General features: G+C 52.1%; 9 protein-coding genes across 9 annotated transcripts; 5 read left to right on the plus strand and 4 right to left on the minus strand.

Annotated features, from left to right (window-relative positions):
• Positions 1 to 544: 544 nt before the first annotated feature.
• Positions 545 to 2,297, plus strand: COCMIDRAFT_100931 (uncharacterized protein; the record flags this gene model as incomplete). The annotated part of the gene is made up of 4 exons (XM_007691895.1): positions 545 to 706; positions 821 to 1,103; positions 1,157 to 1,895; positions 1,958 to 2,297. The coding sequence occupies 4 exons, from the start codon at positions 545 to 547 to the stop codon at positions 2,295 to 2,297; spliced, it is 1,524 nt and encodes a 507-aa protein (XP_007690085.1).
• Positions 2,298 to 3,422: 1,125 nt separating this feature from the next.
• On the plus strand, positions 3,423 to 3,992 carry COCMIDRAFT_100980 (uncharacterized protein; the record flags this gene model as incomplete). Its single annotated transcript, XM_007691896.1, has 1 exon — positions 3,423 to 3,992. The coding sequence occupies one exon, from the start codon at positions 3,423 to 3,425 to the stop codon at positions 3,990 to 3,992; it is 570 nt and encodes a 189-aa protein (XP_007690086.1).
• A 679-nt stretch (positions 3,993 to 4,671) lies between these two features.
• On the minus strand, positions 4,672 to 5,136 carry COCMIDRAFT_100903 (uncharacterized protein; the record flags this gene model as incomplete). Its single annotated transcript, XM_007691897.1, has 2 exons — positions 4,672 to 4,695; positions 4,753 to 5,136. The coding sequence occupies 2 exons, from the start codon at positions 5,134 to 5,136 to the stop codon at positions 4,672 to 4,674; spliced, it is 408 nt and encodes a 135-aa protein (XP_007690087.1).
• Positions 5,137 to 6,861: 1,725 nt separating this feature from the next.
• Positions 6,862 to 12,581, minus strand: COCMIDRAFT_7155 (uncharacterized protein; the record flags this gene model as incomplete). Its single annotated transcript, XM_007691874.1, has 3 exons — positions 6,862 to 7,058; positions 7,113 to 7,262; positions 7,313 to 12,581. The coding sequence occupies 3 exons, from the start codon at positions 12,579 to 12,581 to the stop codon at positions 6,862 to 6,864; spliced, it is 5,616 nt and encodes a 1,871-aa protein (XP_007690064.1).
• Positions 12,582 to 14,405: 1,824 nt separating this feature from the next.
• On the plus strand, positions 14,406 to 15,334 carry COCMIDRAFT_100950 (uncharacterized protein; the record flags this gene model as incomplete). The annotated part of the gene is made up of 2 exons (XM_007691898.1): positions 14,406 to 15,018; positions 15,072 to 15,334. The coding sequence occupies 2 exons, from the start codon at positions 14,406 to 14,408 to the stop codon at positions 15,332 to 15,334; spliced, it is 876 nt and encodes a 291-aa protein (XP_007690088.1).
• A 1,101-nt stretch (positions 15,335 to 16,435) lies between these two features.
• On the plus strand, positions 16,436 to 19,000 carry COCMIDRAFT_7157 (glycoside hydrolase family 5 protein; the record flags this gene model as incomplete). The annotated part of the gene is made up of 1 exon (XM_007691875.1): positions 16,436 to 19,000. The coding sequence occupies one exon, from the start codon at positions 16,436 to 16,438 to the stop codon at positions 18,998 to 19,000; it is 2,565 nt and encodes an 854-aa protein (XP_007690065.1).
• Positions 19,001 to 19,802: 802 nt separating this feature from the next.
• On the minus strand, positions 19,803 to 21,135 carry COCMIDRAFT_28121 (uncharacterized protein; the record flags this gene model as incomplete). The annotated part of the gene is made up of 3 exons (XM_007691881.1): positions 19,803 to 20,467; positions 20,517 to 20,958; positions 21,034 to 21,135. The coding sequence occupies 3 exons, from the start codon at positions 21,133 to 21,135 to the stop codon at positions 19,803 to 19,805; spliced, it is 1,209 nt and encodes a 402-aa protein (XP_007690071.1).
• Positions 21,136 to 22,379: 1,244 nt separating this feature from the next.
• COCMIDRAFT_7159 (uncharacterized protein) lies at positions 22,380 to 24,036 on the minus strand (the record flags this gene model as incomplete). The annotated part of the gene is made up of 2 exons (XM_007691876.1): positions 22,380 to 23,948; positions 24,010 to 24,036. The coding sequence occupies 2 exons, from the start codon at positions 24,034 to 24,036 to the stop codon at positions 22,380 to 22,382; spliced, it is 1,596 nt and encodes a 531-aa protein (XP_007690066.1).
• A 982-nt stretch (positions 24,037 to 25,018) lies between these two features.
• COCMIDRAFT_100988 (uncharacterized protein) lies at positions 25,019 to 25,516 on the plus strand (the record flags this gene model as incomplete). The annotated part of the gene is made up of 2 exons (XM_007691899.1): positions 25,019 to 25,369; positions 25,430 to 25,516. 2 exons carry the CDS (start codon positions 25,019 to 25,021, stop codon positions 25,514 to 25,516), a joined length of 438 nt encoding a protein of 145 aa, XP_007690089.1.
• Between the last annotated feature and the right edge of the window lie 740 nt (positions 25,517 to 26,256).

Below are 26,256 nucleotides of genomic sequence, written 5' to 3' on the forward strand. Positions count from 1 at the left end.
TGTGTATGGTATGGAATCAGCACGTAATCTCTTACAAATGAAACCCTTTGGCCGTCAATATTAAACACACCAGAGCGGATGGCATCGACATTCGACCTATGTCCAAGACACACAAGCTCGCAACATTCGGTGTGTATGTAGTATGCACAGAATGCTACGTGACGACTTCGTCTTTCGGTATTCCCGTGCCGAATATTTCAGGCCTGTTGTCTCCGGTTACATCGAGGCTAACCATTCAGCTTCTTCCCGTCGCACACAGACACACCTGAGCAAAGCTTTTGCCGTCTTCTGAGTGGCTATCAACGCTCGATCTGCATCACCACCTCTGCACCATGCCCAACCTGGTTGGAAAGAACACTTGATCACCGGGTTTTTGTAGCTCCGCGGCTGCAGCACGACCCTGTTGCCACAAGAACCAAGCTGTTTAAATGTCAGGCTGCCCGCTCACAAGACCCGTTTTGTCGTTGCAATAGGGCACTATTGATTCGCCTGCCGCACGGGGTGAAGTTCCAAGAAACAACGCGACCAAGCAGCTTCCATCGCCATGGCTTCTCCAGCAGAAGTCAAGCCCGACCTCGATCGCACGACTGAAAAAGATGTCGAACGTCGAGGCAGTGTCGCAAGGACAGAAAAGGGAAAATGGGAGCGCCTATGGCCTGTGATTGCGTGTGGCGCTGGTCTTTTTAGTGATGGTTATTTGAACAATGTACGACAACACCCAAGCGACAACAATTCCCAGCGCAGCAACAAAACTCTCGCCCAAAGCATCATCAAAACAGAAACATTGCAGAATTTCTAGGTTTGCTAACACCATGTCTAGATTATCGGGCCTGTAAACACCATGCTCAAGACCATCTATCCCAAGTCGTATGCGTCGTCTTCAGCCCAGGCAAATGTAGCGAGTATAACATTCGCTGGTACCGTGGTGGGCATGTTATTCTTCGGCTACACATCTGACCACTTTTCGAGAAAATGGTCCTTGTTCGCTTCGACAATCATCATTATCCTATTTGCGACACTAGGCACGGCTTCGTATGGCGCTGGCGGTAGCCCAAGCGGTCTACTCACAGCGCTGGTCGTGTATCGCTTCTTCTTAGGAATCGGTATGACGTTCGATGTAAATCTTCCAACAAGAATGCTATGCTGACGCATGCAGGTATTGGCGGAGAATACCCAGCCGGCAGCGTAGGCTGTGCCGAATCAACCGGCGAGCTCAAAGAAGGAACACGAAACAAATGGTTCATTCTCTTCACTAACGTGCAAATCGACCTCGCCTTTTTCATCAGCGCAATCGTCGCCACAGTCGTTGTTCTCATCACTGGCGAAAACCATCTTCGAGCCGCTTGGCGCATTTGTCTCGGCATCGGCATTATACCCCCTCTATCGCTTCTATACCTCCGTCTTAAACTGCAGGAACCCGAGGCGTTCCAGCGCGAGTCCCTTGCTAAAGCGAAAACGCCATGGCTGCTTATTATCAAGTTTTACTGGTTCCGGCTTAGTATTGTCAGCATCATCTGGTTTATTTATGACTTCAGCGCATATTCCTTCGGTATCTATGCGACGTCCATCTTGGCCAATTTGCTTGGAGAATCGGCGCCGCTGTGGAAGAGTCTAGCATGGAACATTCTCATCAATTTCTTCTACATGCCCGGTTGCCTTGCTGGTGCTTTTGTCGCTGATTTGCCTTCTATGGGCCCGAAGAAGACGCTATTCATTGGAGTCACATTACAGGGTATCATTGGTTTCATCATGGCCGGGGTATACCCATGGTTAAGCAAGCCTGAGAATGTTGCTGGATTTGTGGTTGTTTACGGTGTTTTCCTTGCCCTGGGAGAGTTTGGTCCAGGAGACAATATTGGCCTGGTAGCATCTAAGACGTGCGCTACTGGTATCCGGTATGTATTGACACCGTCTTCCTTCTTGCATAACAGAAAACCTAGAACTAACATCTTCCCAGCGGACAATACTACGGCATCGCAGCCGCAGTAGGCAAAATCGGAGCCTTCGCCGGCTCCTACGCTCTCGACGCTATCCAAAAGGCAGCAGGTGACGACGAAATCGCAGCAGGCCGCAACCCATTTTTCGTAGCCTCATCTCTGGCTTTTGTAGCTGCTGCATTGGTACTGCTACTCCCGCACATTGGACAGGACACAATTGATCAAGAGGATGTCAAGTTTAGAGAGTACCTCTCTGCGAACGGGTATGATACCAGTAAAATGGGATTGCAGGGTGTACCGGCGACGAGCGTTGAGAGCGACGGCGAGGTTTCACCTGTTGAGCAGACTTACGCCAAGTGAAAAGATGGTGATTGTAGATGTCATGAGGTTAGCATGGGTACGAATTAATGGATACCACGATTTGGAAGCATAAAACTGGAGCTGGTAGTAGTGGGTAAGTAGCTTCGTACGTAGCCAAAGCTAAACCCCTCTTCAACGCCGTTCACGGGCTCAAGGATGATGTTTGGGTATAGCCAGCCCAGAACATACTGTGCCAGAAGGATCAATTAGGAAGATCTTCTAAACCAAATAGGGTATAGTTGATTAAAACGGACGTTACACTGTGAAACTGCACCTGTCAAAATGGATTCAGAGATCAACTAGAGCAATCCTGTCTACGCGTTGTTTAGTCCCTAAGAAGCTGTATTCCAAATCGCTTAAGATCAAATCCCTTTCACTCAAGATGAAACATCGCTTAGGACAAATCACACAACTGCAACAAGCCGAGTGTGGGGGGGGGGGCCTGCAGCGGAGTGTTGCTGTTTACGGGCTAGGTGGGCGCTACTTTGTAACTAGTTAGAACGTTGCGCGAACCGAGAATACCACTGGTCAAAATCAGAACATACTGTCTGACGACGTATGGTGATAGACTTTTCAAATAAGTCCAAAAAATTTCAATGGTTAAGCAGTAGAGAGTAGAGAAGGACGAGAACATGCCCTGTCTATATATTCTCCCTCCTCTCCAATATTTCTGTGTCAAAGGCCAGAGACAGCAAAGTGTATCCTACAACTCCAAAGCTGACAACCGAAGGTACCATCTCTTGCCGTAGAGTACCTCGGCATAAACACCACGCTACTACCGGGTCTCAAACGATATGTGTACAAGTGCAAGTCATAGAATGTCACAACGCGGGATGTACCCACGTATGACCGTAAGGCGCAGACTACAATATGGAGCCGTCCTTAGTATCCCCACACAAAGACAAAAAAACTACGTCTCCACATGGGGCCTCGTACGCCTCGGTCAAACGGCAATTGAACACACAGTCCGGTCAATCGAACCACTCCAAGCCGAGTATTAAAGAACATACCGTCGCTCTCTTACCTGACATTGTTAGCCTACGAATATCTTCCAATTCCAATTCCCATACGCACTCAAAAAGACCCCCTCCCTTGACAAAAGTACATAAAAAAATCCCTACAACAATGGCCCCCTCGGCCGTCCCACCAACCACAGCCTCAACCCCCACCAAACCTGTGACTCCCACCGATGCCTCCCACCAAATCCCCGCCTGGGTCCAACCCGACCTCACCCGGCTCCTCCGCGTAGAACACAACCCAGGCTCCTTCACCAGCCGCTCCCTCTCCCTCGTTACCCTCCCCCCCGGCGCCCTCTTCGCCCGCATCACCAACCCAACCCCGACCACCACGGCCGCCTACTCCTCCGTGCAAGCCTCACGGAACCTGCACATTGAGCTAAACTGCGACTTGCTCTACGTCAACCACAGCTGCGCGCCCAGTCTCGTCTTCGACATGGAGAAGTGGGAGGTAAGGGTTAGTGAGCGCGAAGGGGGGTTGAAGGAAGGGGATGAACTCACGTTTTTTTATCCGAGTACCGAGTGGAGCATGGCGCAGCCGTTTGAGTGTAAGTGTGGGGAGGAGGGGTGTCTTGGGGTGATTAGGGGGGCGGGAGAGATGGAGGAGGCGGGGTTGAGGGGTTTTTGGTTGAGTAGGCATGTGGAGGAGATGTTGGAGGAGAGGAGGGCGCAAAAGTGATGGGGGGATGGGGGGGGGGGTTGGGAAAAGCTTTTGTTGTAGATAAAGGGTTAGTTGGCTGTTGTCGTGGCTGCGGCTCTGTGGATAGATTCACGATCAAGATGTGTATAGATGTTCTAGAAGTTTAGACATTGCATTACGATAGACATTTTAGATAAACTAAGCTTGTACAAGCTTTACTATTTCTCGTGAAAGACGACAAGCCTCCGGTGAGACCCAATTCTTTGAACCACATCAGCTCGTGTCCTAAATGCTAGAGTTCAGCAATCAATTCCTACGTGGTTAAATATCGACTAATATTCAAGTCTCCATGAAGCAGATAGACAGATAATACACACATTTTGTTTTTACAGTCCTCTCAAAACTTTGTTCTGGTGATTAAAGACTACAACACCCCACAAATCGTGGCTAAGCTTTACGATATTTCTTCTCTTATTCTTACATTGAGGACACCATTCCGTAGTGCTGCTCATAGTCGCGGCCGCGCCAAACATCAAAAGCAATAACGCAATAGTAAGAAAATGATAACACCAGTCACGCCTGCTGTTCGACTAGATATCAAACAAAACTCCTTAGAAATGTCTTGCCATCCCACCCATATGCTCGCTGAAAAAAAAAGCTCCAGAAAATATACAATCGAAACCCAAGAAAATATCTATAGTATCCACGAGCACCTCCTTCACTTAGAGGCATGTGAATCAGCCTATATCTCGTTAGCTCTCTATACTAATCTTCGTACATAACATCATCATCATCTTACCGGTCTATACGGCTCCTTGCCCACACCCTCGCCATACCCAGCCCCACTATACGCGCCCCTCTCATCCAACTCCATGTCCGCACTCCAAACCCCATCTCTCTGATCCTCGTCCTCGACCTTTTGGTATTTTCCCTTCTTCGTCCCCGGCCAAATCGAGCCCTTCTCCGCATCCATTTTCGCGGCCTTGTTACGGCGGTCGCGCTTCTTCTTGAGGAAGACGAGCAGAAAGATGAGAGCTAGCATGCCGACGGTGGCGAAGACGCTGAGCACGATGACGATGATAAAGCCGCGTTTCTGCGAGTCATCGTGGAAGATGGAGAGGGTGTTTTTGGTTTCGTAGTGGTCGCGGGTGAGGAGCGGGTGGGTTTGCGGCGAGGTAGGCATGATGTGCGTTTTTGTGTGTTGTCTTGTTCTTCCGCGATATCCGGTTGGATGGAGAGACTTTCCCCCAAGAGTTGTGTTCGGGAAAAAATATGTTGGAATGTGAGAGGTCTGGGAGATAAAAGGAGAAAGGCAGCAAGGCACTCAGAGTGGCGTAGCGTTTGGAAAGAGCAAACCACGAATGAAGCAATGTGTTAAAAAAACAAGAACTAAAAAAAAAACCCAGAAAGAACGATCGAATAAGAAGAAGAAGAAGTCACGAAGCTAACAATAATGTCTCTCTTTTTCTCTCTCTCTTCACGCCAAAAGAAGACGGAGTAGGGGATATTCAAGACACACCTCCTCAAATCCAACCACGCAGTTAGACGCGCAAATCATACATAAAATAAGACAAGTGCTTGGACCCAAAAAAAGAAACATTATGAACGACACTCTCTCATCTCACACCCCCACCAGTCGCTGTGCAAACCACCGACACGAATAACCAACGGACAAAAAAAAACGCTCTGTCCACTCCTCGGCCCCAAAAAGAAAATTAGCAAACGAGTCAGTCATTTCCTCCCTCCCCTTCCCACTACTAATCAAACCACACTCGTACTTACTATTCAACGAAAAACCCCCGATATCTAAATCTGGACTTAAAAAAACCCCCAACCATCCCTTCTCCCCTTCTCCCCTTCCTCTCCTCCTCCTCTTCTCCTTCATCCCCAAACCCTCTTATTATACACGACTCATTCCCTCACAGCGGAAACACCGACACACTCCGCTCCACTCGGCGCTCGGAGACCCAACGAGCAAAAGTACAGACCAAACCCAGGCACGCGAACACGGGTCCGTGCGCTCCCTCCCCCTCTCTACTATTTCGATAACAGCGAGAATACGGGAAAAAAGTGGTACGTGCATACGCGCGCTCGACCCTTCCCCCCTCCTCCCCCTAAAAAAACGGGACAAGGGGGGGGGATGGAGGACCCTGAAAGAATCGCCGGGTTGGGATCTCGGTCGGCGGGGTTTTTTTTTCTCTAAACTTAGTGCTGATGCGGGTGGTCGTGGGTCGTGGGTCGTGATTGGGGATTAACGGGGTTTGCAGGGTGGTGGTAGTAGTAGTAGTAGTAGTAGTAGTAGTAGTAGTAGTAGTAATGGAAGAAGAACCCCAACCAAAAACTGAGGATCGAGGGTCAAATGGATCTCCGCTTACCCCCCCCCTATTTAAGATTTAGGAACGATAGGGTTTAAGCGGGGAAAACGAAGAGAGAGAGAGACCAAGAAAAAAGAGCTTAACCTGCCAATGCATATATATATGTTTAAGGAATCTGTGTGTGTAGTTTGTATAGCAATTATAGACTTGAAAAACTACTACTACTACTACTAAATAGGCACAAAATGAACCAACTAACCCCCCATGCGCTTCGAACGCCGTAGTATTCCCCCTTCAGGAAAATAGTAGAAAAAGAAGACAAAGGAGAAGAACCAAAAGAACTAAAAAATAAACTACCCCGCAATGCAATACATTTCATAAGAGCGTAGAAGAACCTAATGCACGATGAAACAAAAGAGAACCATCTGCATCTTCCAAAAAAGAAAAGAAACACAAGCTATGGATATCAATATTCCGGTGGCGCCCAAGGAAAACTGACTCCACCAACCAAGGGTATACCATATATATATATCTCTCTCCACATCCTCCCCCGTCTTCCAAAACCACACACACACACACCTACACTTTGCATTTTAAGAAAGATGGAAAGCACCCTGGCCTTCGCGGATGGCAACGCTGAGTTTTTCCCGCAGTATTTCGACGCTGCTGTAGTCTGGCATTTTGAGATAGTTGACACAGGTCATGACAGACGGGAGATAATCGTCGGATGTGAATGGTGGCTCGCTGGGCTTGCAAACAACTGTGAACATTGGTGTGAGAGCCTTGAAGCCTACAAAAAGATTAGCATGGCTGTGATTTTGTGAGAAGATCAGATGGATCCTACCTCCAATTGGAAGCTTGGGGCTACCAGTGATGAACTGCAAAAAGTCTCGACGTTCTTGCGCATTGAATTGGCTCATCGTAGACAATAGGTTGCGCACGCTCTTGCTATCGAGGTTGTAGCCGTGGTCTGCCTTAATCGAGTCCACCAATGCTAAGGTATTGTTAGCATAGTCATATAATGCAAAGAGAGTCTGAACTTACTTTCGAGAGACCAATCCTCATCGGTCCTGCCGAAAAGCATGACCAGTTCGTCTGGAGTAAAGGCCTTGAGTGCAGAATACGGGAACACCTCCGTAAAGCCCTCACGGAAAGCATTTGCCTGGCGCTCGACACCGGAGCCCAAAGTGAAATCTATAACCTTGTCGACATACGAGTCGACATTTTCAATCGTGACTGCTGTATTCGCGCCATTTTCGATGAGCTCAATTGAATCATAGCCGGGCAGAGTGAAGTCGAGCGCCAAATCCTCCACGGTGCAGTCGTGTATGACAATTTCTTGGAGAGCTACCACTTTTTCTTCGGGACTCAGATCGCTGTCCTCAACCTTCTTCTTAGCGTCGGCAAATTGCTTGAGCAGTAATAGCGATGAGGCTAGACCCTCATCGACAGTCTTGATGGCCCCAAGAGATGGCACGACGGCTGTGCTGGAACCGTCACTGATGCGGAAGAAAGTTGGATTGAAGGAGATGTCAATGATACGAGAGTCCAACATGGAACGGGCAACAAATTTGCCTAGGACTTTGAACAGTTCAAGGCGCTTCTCGCCATTCTCGCTGTTCGCCTCTTCTTCGCTCATTGGTGCGGGGTATAGTCCTCGCTTGCCAAAAGCGTATTCGTCGCTATCATTTGATTCGTTCTCTCGCCAAAGCTTGAGCTTCTTCTTAGAGAATTCCCGAGAAACAGTAGAGTAAAACTCGAGGGTTGGTCCTAAGCCAGTTCCAACTTCTTCAAAATATTCAACCTCCAAAACACTGGCAGAGTGTCCGTATAGCTGCATGACCTTCATCGCAGACTCGAGGATTCGAGATCGTGATATGCGGACCTTTTGGCGCTGGAGTCTGCCCAGGAAGGGTCGCTCATCCCGGTGCCGATCGCCTCGTGAGTCGCTCGTGGGCTGCGAATTCTGCCATCGCGTCATTGATCGTGAGTAACCAAAAGAGGTAGATTGCAGGAAGAGGTGGCGAGTCTCGAATGGGAATAGGAACGGGTAAAAGCGGGCTAGATCCTCACTCCAACTAGGGAGGCAATTGCTAGCTACGATAAGAGGTTCCTCAAGTTGACGGTTGAGCTTCGCAGTAAGCTTCGTATTGACAAACTGCGAAAGCGGCTCCGCATTGAGTTTGATCTGCTCCTTGTTCGCTAGGAGGATGTCATCAAGATGGGAATTTAAGCCGTGAAGTATGCTGAGTAGCCTGAGGATACCAGATGTCACAGGGTGTTCATCCAATGAAGCTGGCATGCCTGAAGCGTCGGACTTTGACTCTGGAGGCGGTGTTAAAGAGCTGGATTCGCTCAGTGGTGGACCCTGCACCCGCTTGAACTTGATTGTATGAATGCCATTCCATACTGAGCGCAACGGACCGTCTGATGGTTGAGCTCGCGTGAAGTGTACAGCACGGTAGATGGTGGTCTCATTCGAGAGTGGCTGGTCATTTACACTGAACTCAATGTGCCAGTCTTGTGGAGTGGACTGAACCGCGGCAGCGTACGAAAGGGCGCTCGCCGCTCCTCCCAGGGTTTGGCGCATAGCCGAGCTCTGCAACAGTGCAGACAGTCGTGAAGCAGGAGTCCTGGCCTCTGAAGGTGGCTTCGCTATTGGTGTGCCTTGTACCGGTGTTGCAATCCTCGTACCGTCTTCCTGGTGGGCCGTGGCTTTGCCTGTTGATGCGACTTCGACGCTTACTGCAGACGGATCTGGCATATCCTCATCAAGGTCTTCCTCTAGATCGTCCACTATGGCATTCAGGGCACTATCTTCATCCACAGACTCGGGATCGGAGAGCTGAGACTCATCGGCACATTCGACAGGGTCCTGGCCGTTGTTGGAACGAGGCATGGCTGGCGGCGGCGGCGGTGGAGGCAGCGGAGGGTTCTGCTGCTGACGTCTGCTCGACCGCCGTGTCTTCTCACGTGTAGCGGAGCTAGGCCCTGGTTGGGGTGAATCTGGTGGACCTGGCTTGGAACGCGATGGCTTCTTTGGGGCGCGGCTCGCTGGATCAGATGGTGTTCGAGGGGGTGGAGGCGCCCGACCTTCAGCAAGAGCTTGGGCGTACATGGCTTCGAACTGATCGCGAGCGAATTGGTCTCTAGGTTGAGCCGGTCGAGGGCGGTCTGCGAGGCTGATACGAGGACGGAGGTAGTCATCCAAGGCTTTGAACGTTGCAATGGCGTGGATTGATACCATGATGTTACGGTATGTCTTGGGAATGCCCGAATCGTCATCAGCGACGAGCTTGAGCCGAAGCTGCTTAGCCAACATGGAGGTCGCGCTTCCCCGGCTGTCGTACATGTTCTGATGCACAGTGATGACATCGAAATGCTCGGACCTACTCAGAAGGTCTTGAAGCTTGTGCACCAAGACACTGAACGGTGTTGCAGGAGACGCGGTGCTGGCAGTCTTGATTTTGCTCTGGCCACTACCACCCATAAAAGCTTCTAGGAAGATCGGTCGAGGATCGACATGCTTTGAAGACATTGGCTTTGAGAAGACTTCCAATAGCACATCGACGATCTTGGACGACTTGAGCTCGTAACTCGTGATACTTTCAAGCGCATCACCCTCAAAGTAAGATGCTAACCGGGTGAACAGGTTCATGAAGTTACTTGCAGTACCCTTGGAGCCACAAGCCTTGATTTCATTGGCAAGCGTCTTCAGATCTTCCAGCACTGCAATTGCCCTGTCGCGTGTGGGCTTGTCGCTATCCCTTTCGTGCGTCTCGATGAACTTTTTGGCGCGAAGGGTGATTATGTCTTCAACGTTGGGCATTGGTGGTGGTTCGCGCTGATCGTCAGAGGACGAGGACGAGTCCGATTCATCGTCATCGTCTCGGTTTTGGCTGCTCGCATTTGGATCGTCGTCAAGGTCCACCTCGTCTCCTTCGTCATCAGAATGCATTTCCATATCGACTCCATCATTCGGATTGCCAGATTCGGACTCAGCTTCTGGTTCGGCAGAAGAAGCGATACTATCACCTAAAGCTGTCACATTGGCTCCTACTGTAGACTTTGACTCTTTAGCGCGACTGTCCAATGTCTTACACGGACGATTTGCAAGTTGCTGGATTTCTGAAATGACACCTTCGCGGTAGAACTGATAGCGGTATATCGATTCAAGGCGCTTAAGCAGCAGTTCGGCAGCTTGCAGAGCGTATGTGACCAGAGAAGGGTGGTCTTGTTGAGTGAAAATCGACGCCAAATGCGAAGCATACGGTACTGGTCGCAGGGCTTCCTCGAGAATGTCGATGTCGAGGTTGGACAACATCTTGAGATGAGCAGTAAGCACTTTTTGTCGAACGCTGAGGTTCACAGTACTGGAGTAGGCATCTGTCAGGGTAGGCAGAAGAATGACTGCGAAGCGCTTAACCTCGGCCTTGCACCCTTCAAGCAGCTGTATACGCTTTTCGTTCATAGTCTTCTTGTTCGATGAAGAAAGGGGGAGAATGTCGTCACCGGGATAGCCAGCGTCGAAGAGGTCGTCGAGGTACGACAAGCCTTGCTGAGGAACATCAGGCAGAAGCTCGCAAATGACGTTGAGAGTCTCAAAGACCTGATCCTTGGGCCTATGGATAAGAGCTTGCATGATGACTACAGAGTCAATCTTGGCCGCAACGTCCTCTGTGCCTGTTGGGGGAGAGACGCCAGTGAGAATTTGATACAGAGTGTCGACAACATTCATCTTGAGCAATTCTGCAGATAGACGCGGGCTGGCTTTGGCGGTATATGCAAGAACCTGGAGGAACATGGTGTGGATGTTGGCTCCAATCATGTTTGTGGTGCCTGGCAGGAGGAGTCGTAGGATGGCCTTTAGAAGACCTGGGCTGACGAGCTCTTCAAGTTTGCTCTCGTGCTGCTTGAAGCTCTGAACAATGCGAGACACGCAGATGCAGCCCTGCTCAACAACCTTTTGGTCATTGTTGTTCAGGATGTTCTCTAGTATGGGCATGACGTCGCGCACGACGGGGAATGAATCTTCTGGGATATTGCGACAGCAATTGGCCGCAGTCGTGACGGCCGTTCGCTGTGTGCTGGTGGCGAAGAAATCGAGGAATGTGAGGCAAGCCGTAAGACCGCCCTCACGCACAATAACTCCGGGAAATTCGATCGAAATCTTTTCCAGTGTGCTCAAACATTGCTCGGCCAGGTCAATAAAATTGATTTCGAGCAGCTTGGAGCAGAGGACGGGGACTGCACCACCATACACGACGTTGGCGGTAGCTTGGGGGAGCGCCTCCATCAAATTGGCGAGGCAGCGGCAGGCGAGCAACATGATTTCTGGATTCTCTTCCATTGTGAACTCATTGGGTTGCATCAGCTTCACGAGCTCCTTGACATATGCGTCAGGAGAAAAGTGGCCAGCCAAATTGTCTTCGGTAGAGATAAGGAGTACTTCGGAAAGCTCATTGAGAGCCGTGAGTTGCACAGTATCGTCATGCGAACGCAATTGCTCCAGGATGCCACGCAGACGCTGTGTGGTGCCCGCCATGATGCCTGTCAGCTGCCTTAGAGCAGAAAGACTGTGGGGGTTGCGTCCAAGAAAGCCGCCAGTGAAGGGATCATCATCGTCATCATCATCGTCGTCGTCTTCTTCTTGATCGTAGCGCTCCCCGTGTTCGTCAGCGTGCTCATCGTCACTGCTATTCTCATCGCTCGATTGGCGGGCATCCTCTTCAGCGTTTACTGGAGGGGCGTCTTCCATGGTGGTATCGGTTTCCATCTTGTTGGACCTTCGGGAACTTCGGCGGGATGTGGATGGCGTGTCGGGGTCGGGGTCGGGGTCGGTGTGGGAGGAAGGCTTGGGTTGCCGCCGAGAGCTATCAGGGCCGCTTTTGCGGCCGCCTCTGGTGCGTCTCGAGGGTTGTGGCGTCGACTTCTCGTCGATGGGATCTGATGGTGGGCTATTGGCAGTCAGCGCATGCTCGTGGGTATCATAAGCGCTTGGCACAGACCCAGAAGAAGACATTTGGGCGGCGGCTTTGCCCTTTGCTTTGTTAGAGCGTGTTTTGGGCTGTTGAGGTGGGTCCTGCAGGTCAATCTTGGAGCGCTTGTTGCGGGCGGAACGGGCAGGCGGAGCGTCTGTAATGTCGGGCAGCTCGGGGCTCTGGTCGTCGCGCGCAGCAGACTTCCTCTTACGAGCTGTTGGGGGCGGCGGGAGGGCTGGCTGAGGGGGTGGTGCAGGCAGCGAGTTGGGTGTACTGTTTGTGTGGGGATTGCCTGATTGGCGCCTTTGCGAGCGAGTGACTCTGGACGACATGAGAATCTGACTTTAGGCTTGTGCAATCGAGACGTGCTCAGACAGGGTGGCGCTGGTGGGATGCAGCAAGTTGCGTGTCGGCAAAGCACAACGAGACGAGGCTGAAGCGCCCGCAGCAGGAGATGAAGGTGGATGGTGAAGTGGAGAAGAGCTGGGAGGGCCCCGGGTCGAGCAAAGCGAACGGTATTTACCTTTGACGAGGTCCTCTGGATGCCATCAAGAACGCGCCATGAGGCGGGTGCTCGAGCGAGTGCGGTGAGTGCAAACACACAAGGGCAGGGGTTGGCGGGGTGAAAGGGAGGTGCAGAAAGGGTCCAGCGAGAGCAGGTGAGCCGATGCTCTAGTGGGATGGTGATGGGTATAGAAAGAGATGTGGTAATGCTGCAATGAGTGCTGCGAAGACTTGAGGTTCCATATCCTCCATGCCAGGTCGGCGGAGCTAGTTACGTGACCTGACTAGCGGCCGCCGTTATCGATAGCGACCCGGCCACCTGCACTGCACCGGCTGCACCAGCTGCACCAGCTGCCCTGGGTTGGGACGACGCTGCTGCTGCTGCCGCCGCCGCCAGTGTTTGCTTTTGGAGTCGTGGTTATATGAATTCTTTGTTTCCTGAAGCCATTTCCATGTACGCAAGCGCTTTCCCTTCACCTGCCTCTCTTTTTCTCTCTCTCTCTCTCGCTCGCGTCTGCCATAAGCCCGGCCGCAACTGCCTTTGTGCGGGTCGTGCGTATTTCATTCACTCATCCATCCCCGCCATCGGGATACTGTCTGTCCTCGCTCAGCCTTATCCCTCCCTCCTGACTACGTAGCCCACTCGCACGCGGCGGGACAAGAATACTGCAAGCGTTATCGTTGAGTCAGACCACGGTTCCAGGTCCAATCCGACATGGCGTGCTCTTCCACGGCCGGGTTGGAGCCAGAGCCAGCAGCCAGCAGCCAGATCACGCTGCTTGTTCAGCATTCCACCCACTGCCACGCCCCGCCTGTGTGTGTGCCTGCTGATTCCGCGACAAGCCACAGCACCTGTGTGGGGTCGCCTAAATGCCGACATCGCTCACGTGAAGCACTCGCACATGACTAAGCACGCCGTACAGTAGTGTACAGTCTACATATTGCCGGGAAGGTAGTACATATAGGCATGTATCTGCAGCAGAGGATGCAGACTTGGACTGCATGGCGGCGCATGCTTGGGGGGCGCGAAAAAAAAGTGCCTCATGCATCGTGGGCCATAGAAGCAGTTCGCAGCCACGGGGCCCACGGCCAGATCGGCAGTGGCAGTGGCACGGAGAGAGTAATTGCGAGAGCAAAAGACATCGATAGCCCCGCCGTCCGCCCGCGCGAAACAGTCTCAACCGCTGCCGCCTGGCCTGGCCTGGACGAGAATACAGTACAACATGGCTGCTCCTGATCTTCATCCGCTCTCGCCCGCTTCCACGCCCCCATTGCTCCCCCAAGATCCACCTTTTTCCCAAACTCAAACACGCTCGCATCCGCCTCCCCAAACCGCCCTCGGTTTCGCCCCACGCTTGCACTTTGCGACCCTCGGGTGTCGCCTCAACAGCCCCGCGTCATAACAGACCCCTACCCGCCTGCTTCTCACTACCGCCTAGCCCGCCGGTAGGCTACCGGACAACCCCGTTTATCCCAGCATTCGTAAGCCCTTCACTCATAAATGTCTCCTCCCCACCGCCAATTGACCCTTCTCCTCAGCCCAATCTCCCAGACAAGACAAGACAAGACCCCTCGCCGCAACCACACGCCCTTGCCCCCCCCCCCCCCACACACACCCGGCCACTGTCCCGGCCGCCTCACAAGTCGCGACCATGACCTCGACCACTAATCGCGATATCCTGCTTGACGCCGGAGTGCCCAACGTCCAAGCCATGTCGCTCGACAATTACACGTTTCCCAAGGAGAGGCTGAAGAAGACCCTCTCCAACCCTAACAAGCAGCCGCTAGTGCTAGTATCATGTGGCTCCTTCTCCCCGCCAACCAATCTCCATCTGCGCATGTTCGAGGAAGCGGCTGATTACTGTGAATTCGAAACCGATTTTGAAGTCGTCGGCGGCTTCTTCAGTCCCGTCGGCGATGCCTACAAAAAGGCCGGCCTAGCCTCTGCACAGCACAGAATCAACATGACCAGGATTGCTGTCCAAGACAGCTCGACCTGGATCGGTGTTGACCCTTGGGAGCCCCTGCACAAGGAATATCTCCCCACCGTCAAGGTCCTCGACCACTTTGACTATGAGCTCAACCAAGTCATGGGAGGCATCGCGACTGAAAATGGCGAGAAGCGCCGCATCCATGTCGCCTTGCTCGCCGGCGCTGACCTGATCCAGACCATGAGCACCCCCGGACTGTGGGCTCGTGAGGATCTGAGCAGGATTTTAGGCCACTATGGCGCCTTTATCCTTGAACGCAGCGGCACAGACATTGGTAGATTGCTCCCTACTCGTCTGCCTTACAAGTGCTAACTTGAGATAAAATAGACGATGCCCTTGTTCAACTACAGCAGTGGAGACACAACATCCGCGTCATCCCGCAACTCATCCAGAACGATGTCTCTTCAACCAAGATCCGCCTGTTCCGCAAGCGCGGTAAGAGCATCCGTTACTACATTCCCGACAAGGTAGTCGACTACATCTACGAGCACGGCCTCTACAGCGATGACGACAAGAAGACTGCCGACAAGGGCAAAGCGCCCGCCGCTGCAGATGCTGCTGGTTCTTCACAGGGCGTGACTGCCTCGTGAGCGTCTACCTCCGAGTTACGATCTTTGTTTGATCCGTCCACGCAGCGAGAGCTGCCATACACTTCCTCTTCCGAAAGGACTGCCGCGCTGTATGCTGCCATGAACGCCGGTTGGCCACTTCGTATTGGGCAGCGCACCGGCTTATCAGTTCTATACCAGCGGTGCCATCGTTGCACCGTCACTACTACCCGTCGACCAACTTGCTAGAGAGGCACGGGTGAGCCTTCGCGGGCTTTATTGGCGGATAGGAAAAAGACGTATCCGCCATGGCGCATTTCTTTTGTACTTTTCACGCTATGATACCACACACACATATATACATACATACATACTCAATACACTATGATGATTTTTACACACGGCTTAGTGGGGGTTCCAGGGGTCGCTCCCACGTGCTGTGATGTCATGTTGTAGAGGTGGACGGGTGGCTGAGCAGATCTGGCTGCCCTGTTGACGCAGGGCCTGGTCGTCTTCTGTACCCGACGAGATGCACGCTCCAGCGGTGTGCGGCACCTTGTCGAATGACGTACTCTCGTGGCTCAGAGGGCTGTCTGCACGGCTTAGGTTTTGACCGCTTGCGTTCTAGACTAGTTGGCACGCATGCAACTTTGTTAGGGACACGGCGGCACAATATCATGTGTGCTGCTACGAGAGACCGAGTACGAGCTGACGAGTCTGCAACTGCAGCATATCTGTTTTGTTGACACCCCGCAACAAATCACATCGTAAACTTGGTCTGGATCAAAGTTTGCCGCGCTTCCAAGATGGCATTCCAAGTAGTTTCCACTGCCCAGCGGCTCGGCCACGTCAGGTAAGCCATCAACACCAATCACCCTAGCAACCACCGCAACATCCTAGCAAGCTTGAATTCGTGCATGTGGCCAGCCGCCATTGTACATATTCGCTACCCTTGCGCAGGCCCTTGATGGTTTGAGAACCAGTCCGAGTCCTTTACCCGCGTCCTGATTTCCCCGTCCCGGCGTATTTCTTTTTTTGTCATGTTCAAGCTTGTATGAAGTGCTTTGCAGCCCCCACGATTCTACACCGCGCTTTCGCATTCCCAACCCCCAAGAGCTGCTTGCAGCCAACAACTCTCCTCCAATGAGTGACCACGACCGCGACCCCTCGCGCAGACGGCCCCATGGCGACGAGCGAAGACGACGCAGAGAATCACATGGCGATGTAGATCCCAAAAGGCGCAAACGGAGAGAGTCCCAGGGCGAGCGCGCAGTACAAGATGTAGAGGGGCGACGAAGAAAAGGCCACCGAGCTACCGACTCCCAAGGCGACGTGCTACCACGGCCTCAGCGCCGCTCAAGACAACAGAGCGATACTGAATACGAGTCGTCTGCTCCCCGTAAAGCGCGGGGGTCGCGCCGCAACTCCAAGACAGATGGAAGCGGCAGCGGCAGTCGAGGCTCTGCGCCCTTGAGCTTGGATGCCCTCGCAAAGCTCGACAAGACCAATGCTAAAAAGTCGAGTGGCTGGGGAACCTACGACTACGATGAGGACTACTTGAAGGAAGTACGAAGAAAGGAGAAAAAACTCGAACAGGAGAGGTTAAAGGAGGAGCGTGAAGCAAAGAGAAAAGAGCAAAAAGAAGAAGAGGCCAGGCGACGCGCCGTCGAGAGCGATGCTGCTATCCATGCAGAAAAGGCAAGAAAGCGGCGCGAAGAGCGACGTAAAGCAGCTGAGCTGAAGGCTAGTCAAACCGAGGACGAACTCGAGCGGAAGCGGGGCTCCCGCACTGACGATGAAAGAGAAGAGCGGAGACGACGACGCGAATCCAAGTATACGGCCTCGGAAGCTGAAGAGAGAAGGGACCGAAGGAGGCAAGAGAAGCAGCACAGGACCGAGCAGAAAAAGCGGCGTGTTGTCAGTGGTCCATTGGCAGAAGAGGGAGGCATTGATGACGACTCAGAATACCGCTACATGATGGAGAAGCGTGGAGGCGGTGCGCCGACAGTCTACTCTGAGGAGGAGCTTGCAAGGAAGAAGAAGCGGAAGCGCATACTGATTGGCGTACTGTCCGTCATACTTTTGCTGGCCATCATCATACCCGTGGGGGTAGTCCTTTCCGGCAAGAGCAGTAGCCCCTCCAACACCGGAAGCGGACCCGCAGCTGGCTCGTCGTCTGGGCCATCCACTAGCAACCTCGCTGGCAAAGATCGAAACAGCGTGCCTGAACAGGATCGGGGTGGTATACTGGACCCGTGGTCTTGGCTGGATACTCAAGACTTCAATGTCACTTACACGAATGAGCTTGTAGGAGGCCTCCCCATTATCGGACTCAATTCGACGTGGAACGACGACGTTCAAGCCAACCCATCCGTACCAAAACTGTCGGACAAGTTCGAATATGGCAAGATGCCGATTCGCGGCGTCAACGTTGGTGGATGGCTCAACCTCGAACCTTTTATCACACCATCCTTCTTCTCACAGTTTGGATCAAAAGATAACGTAGTGGATGAATGGACGTTTCTCAGTAAGCTGGGGCCCGGCAAAGCCAAATCGACACTGGAGAAGCACTACGCGACCTTTATCACTAAACAGACGTTTGCTGAGATTCGAGCGGCTGGCATGGACCATGTCCGATTCCCGTTCGGTTACTGGATGGTCCAAACCTACGATGACGATGTATACGTGCCGCAAGTGTCATGGCGATACCTCCTCCGCGGTATTGAATACTGCCGACAAAACGGCCTTCGCGTGAACCTCGATCTCCATGGCGCACCCGGAAGTCAAAACGGCTGGAATCATTCTGGTCGCCAGGGCGCGATCGGCTGGCTCAACGGCACCGACGGTGACAGAAACGCCGAACGCAGTCTAGAAGTGCACCACAAGCTCTCCGTCTTCTTCGCCCAACCGCGCTACAAAAACCTCGTAACAATGTACGGCCTCGTCAACGAACCCCGCATGGTCGAACTCGACACGCAAAAAGTCCTCGCCTGGACACAAAAAGCCATCGACCAAATCCGATCCGACGGCATAACCGCCATCATCATCTTCGGCGACGGTTTCATGGGCCTCGATAACTGGCAAGGAAAACTCCAAGGCAACAAAGACCTCCTCCTCGACGTCCACCAATACGTCATCTTCAACACCGACCAGCTCAAACTCAAACACCGCGACAAACTAAACTTTGCCTGCGAAGGCTGGACCCAGCAGTCCAAACGCAGCATGAACACCAAAACCGGCTTCGGCCCCACCATGTGCGGCGAGTGGTCCCAAGCAGACACAGACTGCACACAATACATCAACAATGTCGGCACCGGATCCCGCTGGGAAGGCACACTGCAACCCACGGACAAAACCAGCGCAGTCCTCGCTCCCCAATGCCCCCTGCAATCCTCCGAATGCTCCTGCAAACAAGCAAACGCCGATCCCTCTTCTTACTCCCCAGAATACAAAAAATGGCTCTACCAGTTTGCCATTGGCCAGATGGACGCCTTCGAGGCCGGCTGGGGCTGGTTCTACTGGACCTGGGAGACGGAGAGTTCGACTCAGTGGAGTTATCGTCGCGGACGCGAGGCTGGCATCCTCCCGGATAAGGCGTATGATCGCGATTGGAAGTGTCCTGGCGGAGGCGTTCAAAATTTGGATTCTTTTGATGGGTTGGCCGAGAATTATCGTCGTGGGCTTAATGCGAGTCTGGATGTGTGGTAGGTGGAGGGGGTGAGCATTGGAAAAAAAAAGGGGCGTTTTTCGTACGTCGTTGTTATTGTCGTTGACTTTTTTTTCGGGGGGGCAGGAGTTTAGGGGAGGGAGTTTAAAGGGATGATTTGTGAGTAATGCTGTGATGTGAATGATATGTATATGAGAAGAGACTTTGGTGGTCGGAGAAAGAGGCGTTCGTTTGTTGTTGTTTTTTTTGGGGACATTATTAGGGAAAGATATTAGGGGAAGATGATGGTGTATATACGAATCCTACTACGTTTGGAATGAACTATTGGTGCCGCAACCTCCCTCACCTCCCCCCCTTTTTTTGGAGTCGTCACTGTGTCTTTCTGATTTTCTGTACTACTATTGAAATTTCTTCCTTTGATACATTTGATAATCTTAATCTTACACAAAAATTACATACCAACTTCACCGCCCCCCTCCCGCGCGCGTGTTCTTTTGTCTCTCCCATGCGTATTCAAAATAATCTATCTGTACAAAAAAAAACAAGAACTTTCTTCATGATCAAACAAAGGATTCAATCCAAATCATTCCCCCAAAACAAACAATAGACCATTCACAATTCCCATTTACCTAGCAAACAGAAGAAGAAAAAAGGGTGATCATACAACATGTTCTTCCCAAAGATATCGTAGCATTACCGCCTCGTCATTGTCATTACTTCCTCAGGTTTCCAATTTCCATGTTGCCCCTTGCCCCCTTGTCATCATCTTCTCCCCCTTTCCCCATCCCTCACTCTCACCAAGCCTCCACTATCACCCAGCGCCTAACCAGAGAACAAAGCTATTTAGTCCTCCTCCTGTGAGTCCGCAAGCGCAGAATCAGCCTTACCAGCTGCCGTGGCGCCCTGGTTGGCAGCGTTGCCAGAGGCTTGAGCGGAACCGGCTTGGTTCTGACCTTGAGCCTGCTGGGCAGATGCGGTACCAGAATTGGCAGCGTTGCCAGACTGGGCTTGTTGAGCGTCTGCTACACTGGCATTACCAGCGTTACCAGTGCCAGCAGCAGCGCCAGCAGCGCCAGGACATGGCTGGGCACCGGCAGCGTTGTTAGCACCACCAGCTTGGCCTTGGGCTTGCTGAGCAGAAGCCGCGTTGGCGTTATTAGCGTTAGCATTTCCAGCATTTGCGTTTCCAGCGTTGGCATTTCCGGCATTGGCGTTATCAGCGTTAGCATTTCCAGCGTTAGCTGCCTGTCCTTGCTGGGCAGCAGCAGCGTTGTTAGCACCGCCAGCTTGACCTTGGACTTGCTCAGCAGCGGCAGCATTGGCATTTCCAGCATTAGCTGCCTGGTTTTGTTGACCATAGGCTCCATTAGCATTACCAGCCTGTGCTTGACCCTGCTGAGCAGCAGCAGCATCCGCATTTCCTGCTCCCTTCTGGGCAGAAGCCGTGTTAGCAGTACCAGCCTGTCCCTGCTGTGCAGCAGCCGCACCAGCATCTTGCTGTCCAGCAGCTGAGAAGTGTTAGAAAATGACTTCAAATTCAGAATAGACGAGACATACCTTGTGCATCATTTCCGCCGAAACCATTAATCTGAATATCATTTTCCTCAGCGTCATTTTCCTGGGCGGCATTTCCCTGACCCTGCTCCTCCTCGCCCTCAAGCTGAGCCTGACCGTTGCTGGCAGCGGCATTTCCAGCTCCAGCAGCCTCAGTACCGTTGTTAGCTGCACCTTTCTCGGCACCAGCACCGCCAGCGGCATTTTGGTTATTGCCAGACTCCTTCTGGTCCTCCTGGGCATTACCAGAATCCGCCTGAGCGTTGTTGTTATTGTTATTGTTGCCGCCGCCGCCAGTCAGCCCTCCAAGGAGATCACCAAGGCCGCCGCCACCCAGGCTACCGAGGAGACCATCGAGCTGACGCTTGGTCTTAATCTTCTCGCCTGTGAGCCGGCGGACTGTGGAAATGAAGTGTGCGGGGAGTTGCTGGGCGGCAGTTCCGTCCTAGATATTTGTTAGTTATGATTGCCCATATCACAGTACCGAATACTGTTTAGATAAAACAAAAGGTAGACGCACAGGAAAGCGCTTCTCAATAGCAACATTGTTGGGCCTAGCAGTCGGAGCAGCAGCGGCGGAAGCGGCCAAAGAGGCAAGAAGAATGCTGGTGTCGAACTTCATATTGGCGTTTGTAAAATATAGCGTATTGTGATAGTTTTCTCAAAAAGATAGTTGTGTCGAAAAAAAGACTGTCCGGCAGTGATGTATGAAAGTAGTCTGTGAAGGAACAGTAAAGACAAAGCTGGCTAGCAGCAGAATGTACAAGGCTGATGATATATATATGTATATGTGTGAACGGTGCTTGCAACCGCCTAACTGAACGAGTATCGAATACTTGACTTGATGACAAAAAAGCAATTGTGGACTTCTAGTTGCCTTCTATATATTCGTTCTTCTCTTGCGTTGGAGCAAGGGTCCGCTATCGGGCTGGGCACGTCCGGTATCAAAAGGTTGACGCGTTCCAACTGGCTATTCCATTATTACATCCTTGACTTGCTATGTTGGTAGCGATCCCGATTGCGAGGCTGTCATGTTGCGTGTGCGCAAGGATGGACAGACCCTCAGGCGGGTGCAGGTGGTGCAAGGCATGCGCAATGCGGATAGTCTGTGACTACGAGGCCTTGAGGGCGAAACGTTCATTACGTGAGTGGGCCCACTATGTAAATAGAACGATGACTATCCTTCTGGTACCTGTACATATTTGCGAGATGAGCGAGTTGGTCGTATTGCTGTCGCGTTATTCAAATTCCACGCTGTAAAGTGCTCGAAAACATCGATTGAATCCTCACATCATCGAGCTGGTACTGAGCGATTACTCCCTCGTGACCAACGTGTATACACACCGTTTGTCAACGGGCGAGCTCATCCTTACCCAAAAAAATCACTTTCGCATACAAATGGTGTAGCTGTTTCTGTCGCAGCCCCCATGAAACGGGTAGACGCAGCGCGGCGCGATGCATGTCCGAGAGGGAGGGAAAAAACGCGCGTTTTGGTTTTGAAACCCAGGCACGAGGGCGATTGCGCCTTGGCCCTGCGACTGTTCATGTAGGAAGAGCTTATCGACAAGCTGTCGGGTGTTTCGAGATTTGTTCTCGCGTGCGTAATGGCCATGGGAAAAATGGGGGGACGGGGAAGGCGAGTGTGGGTCAGTTAACGGTGGGAGACTTAGCGCGGCGCTAATATGTCAAGATAGGGATAGGGGCATGTCAACTTCAACGCCCTCTAGTTTACACAATAGTTGTTGCAGCAATGTTCATCATTTGGTATATCATTGCGCTTTTGCGCATACACAAGGGTATATTGAAACAACATTGACACAGAAATGGCCTGTATACAACGCATCTTTTCCAGATCCAGGCTCAACTTCACCTTCTTCTTGCCAAACCTGTGACGTACAACTCACCAGGCTCAGCCTCAACCTTCCAACCCTCGTTTACCAATGTCTTCAACACCGCGGGCCCCAGTTTACCTCGGCCGCCTTCGCTGTGTCTACCCAAACCTGTGATGATCCTGAAGACATCGCCTCCACCTCTCCGACCAGGACCGCTCCATTCGGGAATCCTGCGCTCCCCAAGGCCGTCCCACCAAGCCTGTGTGCGTTGCTTTGCTATCCTAGTCGCGTCCGCAACGGTTACACCGTGCAGGTCGAGGTACGTAGGTCCTGATTGTGACGAAACTAATGAATCAGCTTCAGCTGCGTTCATAACTTTCAGGTTGGCATTGAGGTCACGGCCCTCTTGCGCATAGTAAGCTGCAGCTTGCCTCATGAGCGGCGTTGATTTGCCTCTGCGATAAGCGCCGGATGCTTTTGTGAACGCATCGTTTCGAGCGGCAGCGGTGGAGACGGCGTCGCGCGGCCTGGCAGAGGGCGCAAGCACAGGCAGTTTGGTTACTTCCGAGGGATCAGACAGATCGACTGGAGCATATCGCAGATCAAGTTTGATGCCCCCTTTGCCGCCCGTTTCGCTCGCCGGTTGTTGGGTGAGGGCCTTTGCGAGTTCTTTAGCTTTGATGGTCGAAGGGGCAGTCAGGCGCACGACTGCAATGGCATGCTCTAAGTCGATCGAAGGAAAATTCTCGTTCAGCGTAATTGCGTCCTGTACTAGCGCAGCTTCTGGCTGCCCTTCCTTCTTGTGCGCTTCAATGTCTCTTTTCACAATGGCCAACACAGTCGCTGACAGAGACGCGCCATTCGCATGATAGAGCGACGAGACAGTCTTTGCTGGAACGCTCGTTCGCGACGTGACAAATTCCACGTCACGGCTTGTGTTCTGCCAGCGGTTTGTCGGCGCATCTGATTCAACAAAACAATCAGCCCCAAGGTTATTCAAAGACACTTTCTGCCTTTTCTTTGCCTTGCCCTTTTTCCCCTTTTGCGGTATATGATGTTCTTCTGAAAAGGCTTCAATGCCCTTGGCAATAGGACCTTCCTCTGTAGGGCTCTTCCTGCTATCATCAAAGAAGACATGATTGAGTAGCTCATCTGTTGCTTTGTCGTAATCGTAGCCGCACTTTTTCAGCGTGTGCGTCACCTGGGCAAGCCGCAAGCCGGGGAACGTCTCGGCGAGTAGTAGTTCCTTGGTAGGAACATCGAACTGTTCCGTGTCTTTGTAGTATCCATTCTCGAATGACTCCTGTGGGCTTCCCGAACTCCCACTTACACTAAGCGAAGCAAAATCGTTTGAAAGGGACGAGTGCTCCGTCGTTACAGTTTGGGTGCCCCACGAATCGGCGTCGGTGCTGCTTTTGTCTGGACTGTCTTGCACGGCGCCCCCACTGCTACCAGAGGGATCGAAATTAAGTGCTTCCACTTCGGCTGTGGCCTTCAGGGTCTCCAAAAGTTCCCTGGTGCGGGCAACGGCATCTGGTTCCCCTGCGTAATCCGAATAGATGGTATAGAGAAGTGTAGGATCTATTGGCGGGCAATATTCTTCCTGTAAAACGCGTTCCTGTTAGTGGAGGCGCGTATTGAGTCAGTTATCATTGCTCACATACCTCGAGCATGCGCAGGTCCTCATCCATTTTGTTTGTTGCAGTGTTGACGTCTTCTGGTATGTTGATATGGCGAGTGCATACTCCGAACTAGATGGCCGGTGCTGGGGAGTTGTGACTGAGGCAGTATCGCGCAGCAGTCTCTTATTGTAGGGTTCTACGATCAGTGCGACAAGATGCTATGCAGTGTGACTGTGCGGCGCAGAAGGCAGTAATGCGTAGTGGTGGGGTGGTTGCGTTGGCGCGTGATGGCAGTTCAGCCGTGGCTGGGAGAATTGTAGCCGAGCTTAGCGCAGATGGGGGCTTATTGATCCCAGCATCGTCAATGTCGACATATAATGGAGGGGAAGAAGCGGTGCTGCGCAGGACATCGAGCATGCGATATCTTTTTGATCTACACGGCCAGCTAGATGCCGCACGTCATCTTCGTTTAGGCCGAATCGCGCGTCATCCATTACTTAGCGTTAGCGTAAGTGGCTTCGCGACTTCTATCCACCACCCTTAGACATCGTCACGTGTACTTGTTATAGCGGATGTACCTTTCTACGTAGTTGGCGGTTTCAGTGTAAGCCACCTTTTATGCAAAGATGGATTTGATCGGGACTGCTGTAGACCCCGGGTAGGCGTGATGGCACACTCAGGGCACCTCCACATCATCATCCTCGTGGCCTGCTTGTCAAGACTATATTTCTATGATCCGCACCCGGATTTCCTCATTTTACTGTTCTATTCTCGGCCCTACTTTCAAGCCCCTTGGATATCACATCCGTTCAAGCAAGCCTGGCAAATACAATGGGCAGATGGGCATTCAGGCCCCCAACAACCCGCCGACGCTCCACTACATCCTGCCAATGGCTGCGTAAGGCCAGGTTCGTGGCTTGAACGCATTGCATAGCCACTCCAGGCCAACGGCGTTTAAATACACCAGATCCCCAGGTTCCTGATATGCGATACAATGTACACTAACAACCCGACACCAGCTTGAAAACGTGACAGGCCTTTACCGCGAAATATGGCGCCCCTTCACCGCCGCACATATCTGGAACCCGCCGTTATCGGAGGCATCGTTGGCCTCGGCTGTCTAGTGATAGTAGGAGCATTTTGTACCGTCATCTTCTGCGTAATGTGCAGAAAACAACGACAGCGCAAAAAGGCCATACGCAAAATGCAGGAAGACCAGATGACACCGTTCATCGGATACCAATACACGGCACCAGCCGGTGTGCAAAGCAACTCCCAAGGAGCGCTATTACGTCCACAGGAACTGGATGTCCAAGAGCAATACAGTGGACCTCAGGAATTACAAGGGGGTAGGAGACTGGGCCCCCTGCCTCCCCAGCAAATTGATGGATACATCGCAGCAGTTAGTTTTCTCGACTCAAGTAATATTAGCTGACAGTACGGTTGAACTGACTTGCTAAAGCCCACTTTCGACAACGACAGACCACTCGAACTGCCTGCCGGCGCTGCATATCACGGCACAGACATCAAACGTGGAATTTACAGATGAAAAGCGCCATCTTCCATTGCCAAAACCCTCAACCAAAGCTCCAATCCACAGTACCAACGGTACCCTATTTCAATCTTGAAAGCCACGCACCGCCATATATGGCTACATGTCCAAAAAAACACCGCTCCATAAGATACGCAGAACGCCACGCAGAAAAAAACTTCCATCCATTCATACCAACAAAGCATTGCTTCACAACCAGCCACGTCAGCCCTCCCTCACAAAACCCACTTCCCCCCCTCCCCTTTCTTCTCTTTCTCCCTAGCTTCTCCAACCACCCACCCCAAAAAATGAACACAACAACCACGGCCCTCAAACAAATCATTTCCCTCCCCCTTTCCCTTCTCGCCGCCCTACCACGACCCACCTTCTCCTACATACCTGCCACACACATCAAACTCAAGGCCGATAGCGTAGCCACGGTTGTGCTGGTGCTCGCGCGCCATGTGTGGATGTATGTTGCTGGGTGGCGGGATAGCGGATTACGCAGGAGGGGAAAGGTTGGGAAGGAAGATTCAGCAGGAGGTAGCAAGGAGAAGAGGGGGAGGAGACGGGGGAAAGCGAGTGGGAAAGGGAAGAAGGTTAGAGGGAGGACGCGAGGGAAGGTTGTGGTCAGGGGGAGGTATACGCTTGTTTTGCAGTAGGAAGAGGAGATGGAAGGACGGGAGTCCCCTGTTTGCGTGTGTGGAGGGTTTAGTGGTTGAGGTATCTAATTGGTAATTTTTATCTTGTCTTATCTA

The sequence above is a fragment of the Bipolaris oryzae genome, assembly GCF_000523455.1.
Source record: "Bipolaris oryzae ATCC 44560 unplaced genomic scaffold scaffold_112, whole genome shotgun sequence".
In the NCBI taxonomy this organism is placed as follows: Eukaryota; Fungi; Ascomycota; class Dothideomycetes; order Pleosporales; family Pleosporaceae; genus Bipolaris; species Bipolaris oryzae.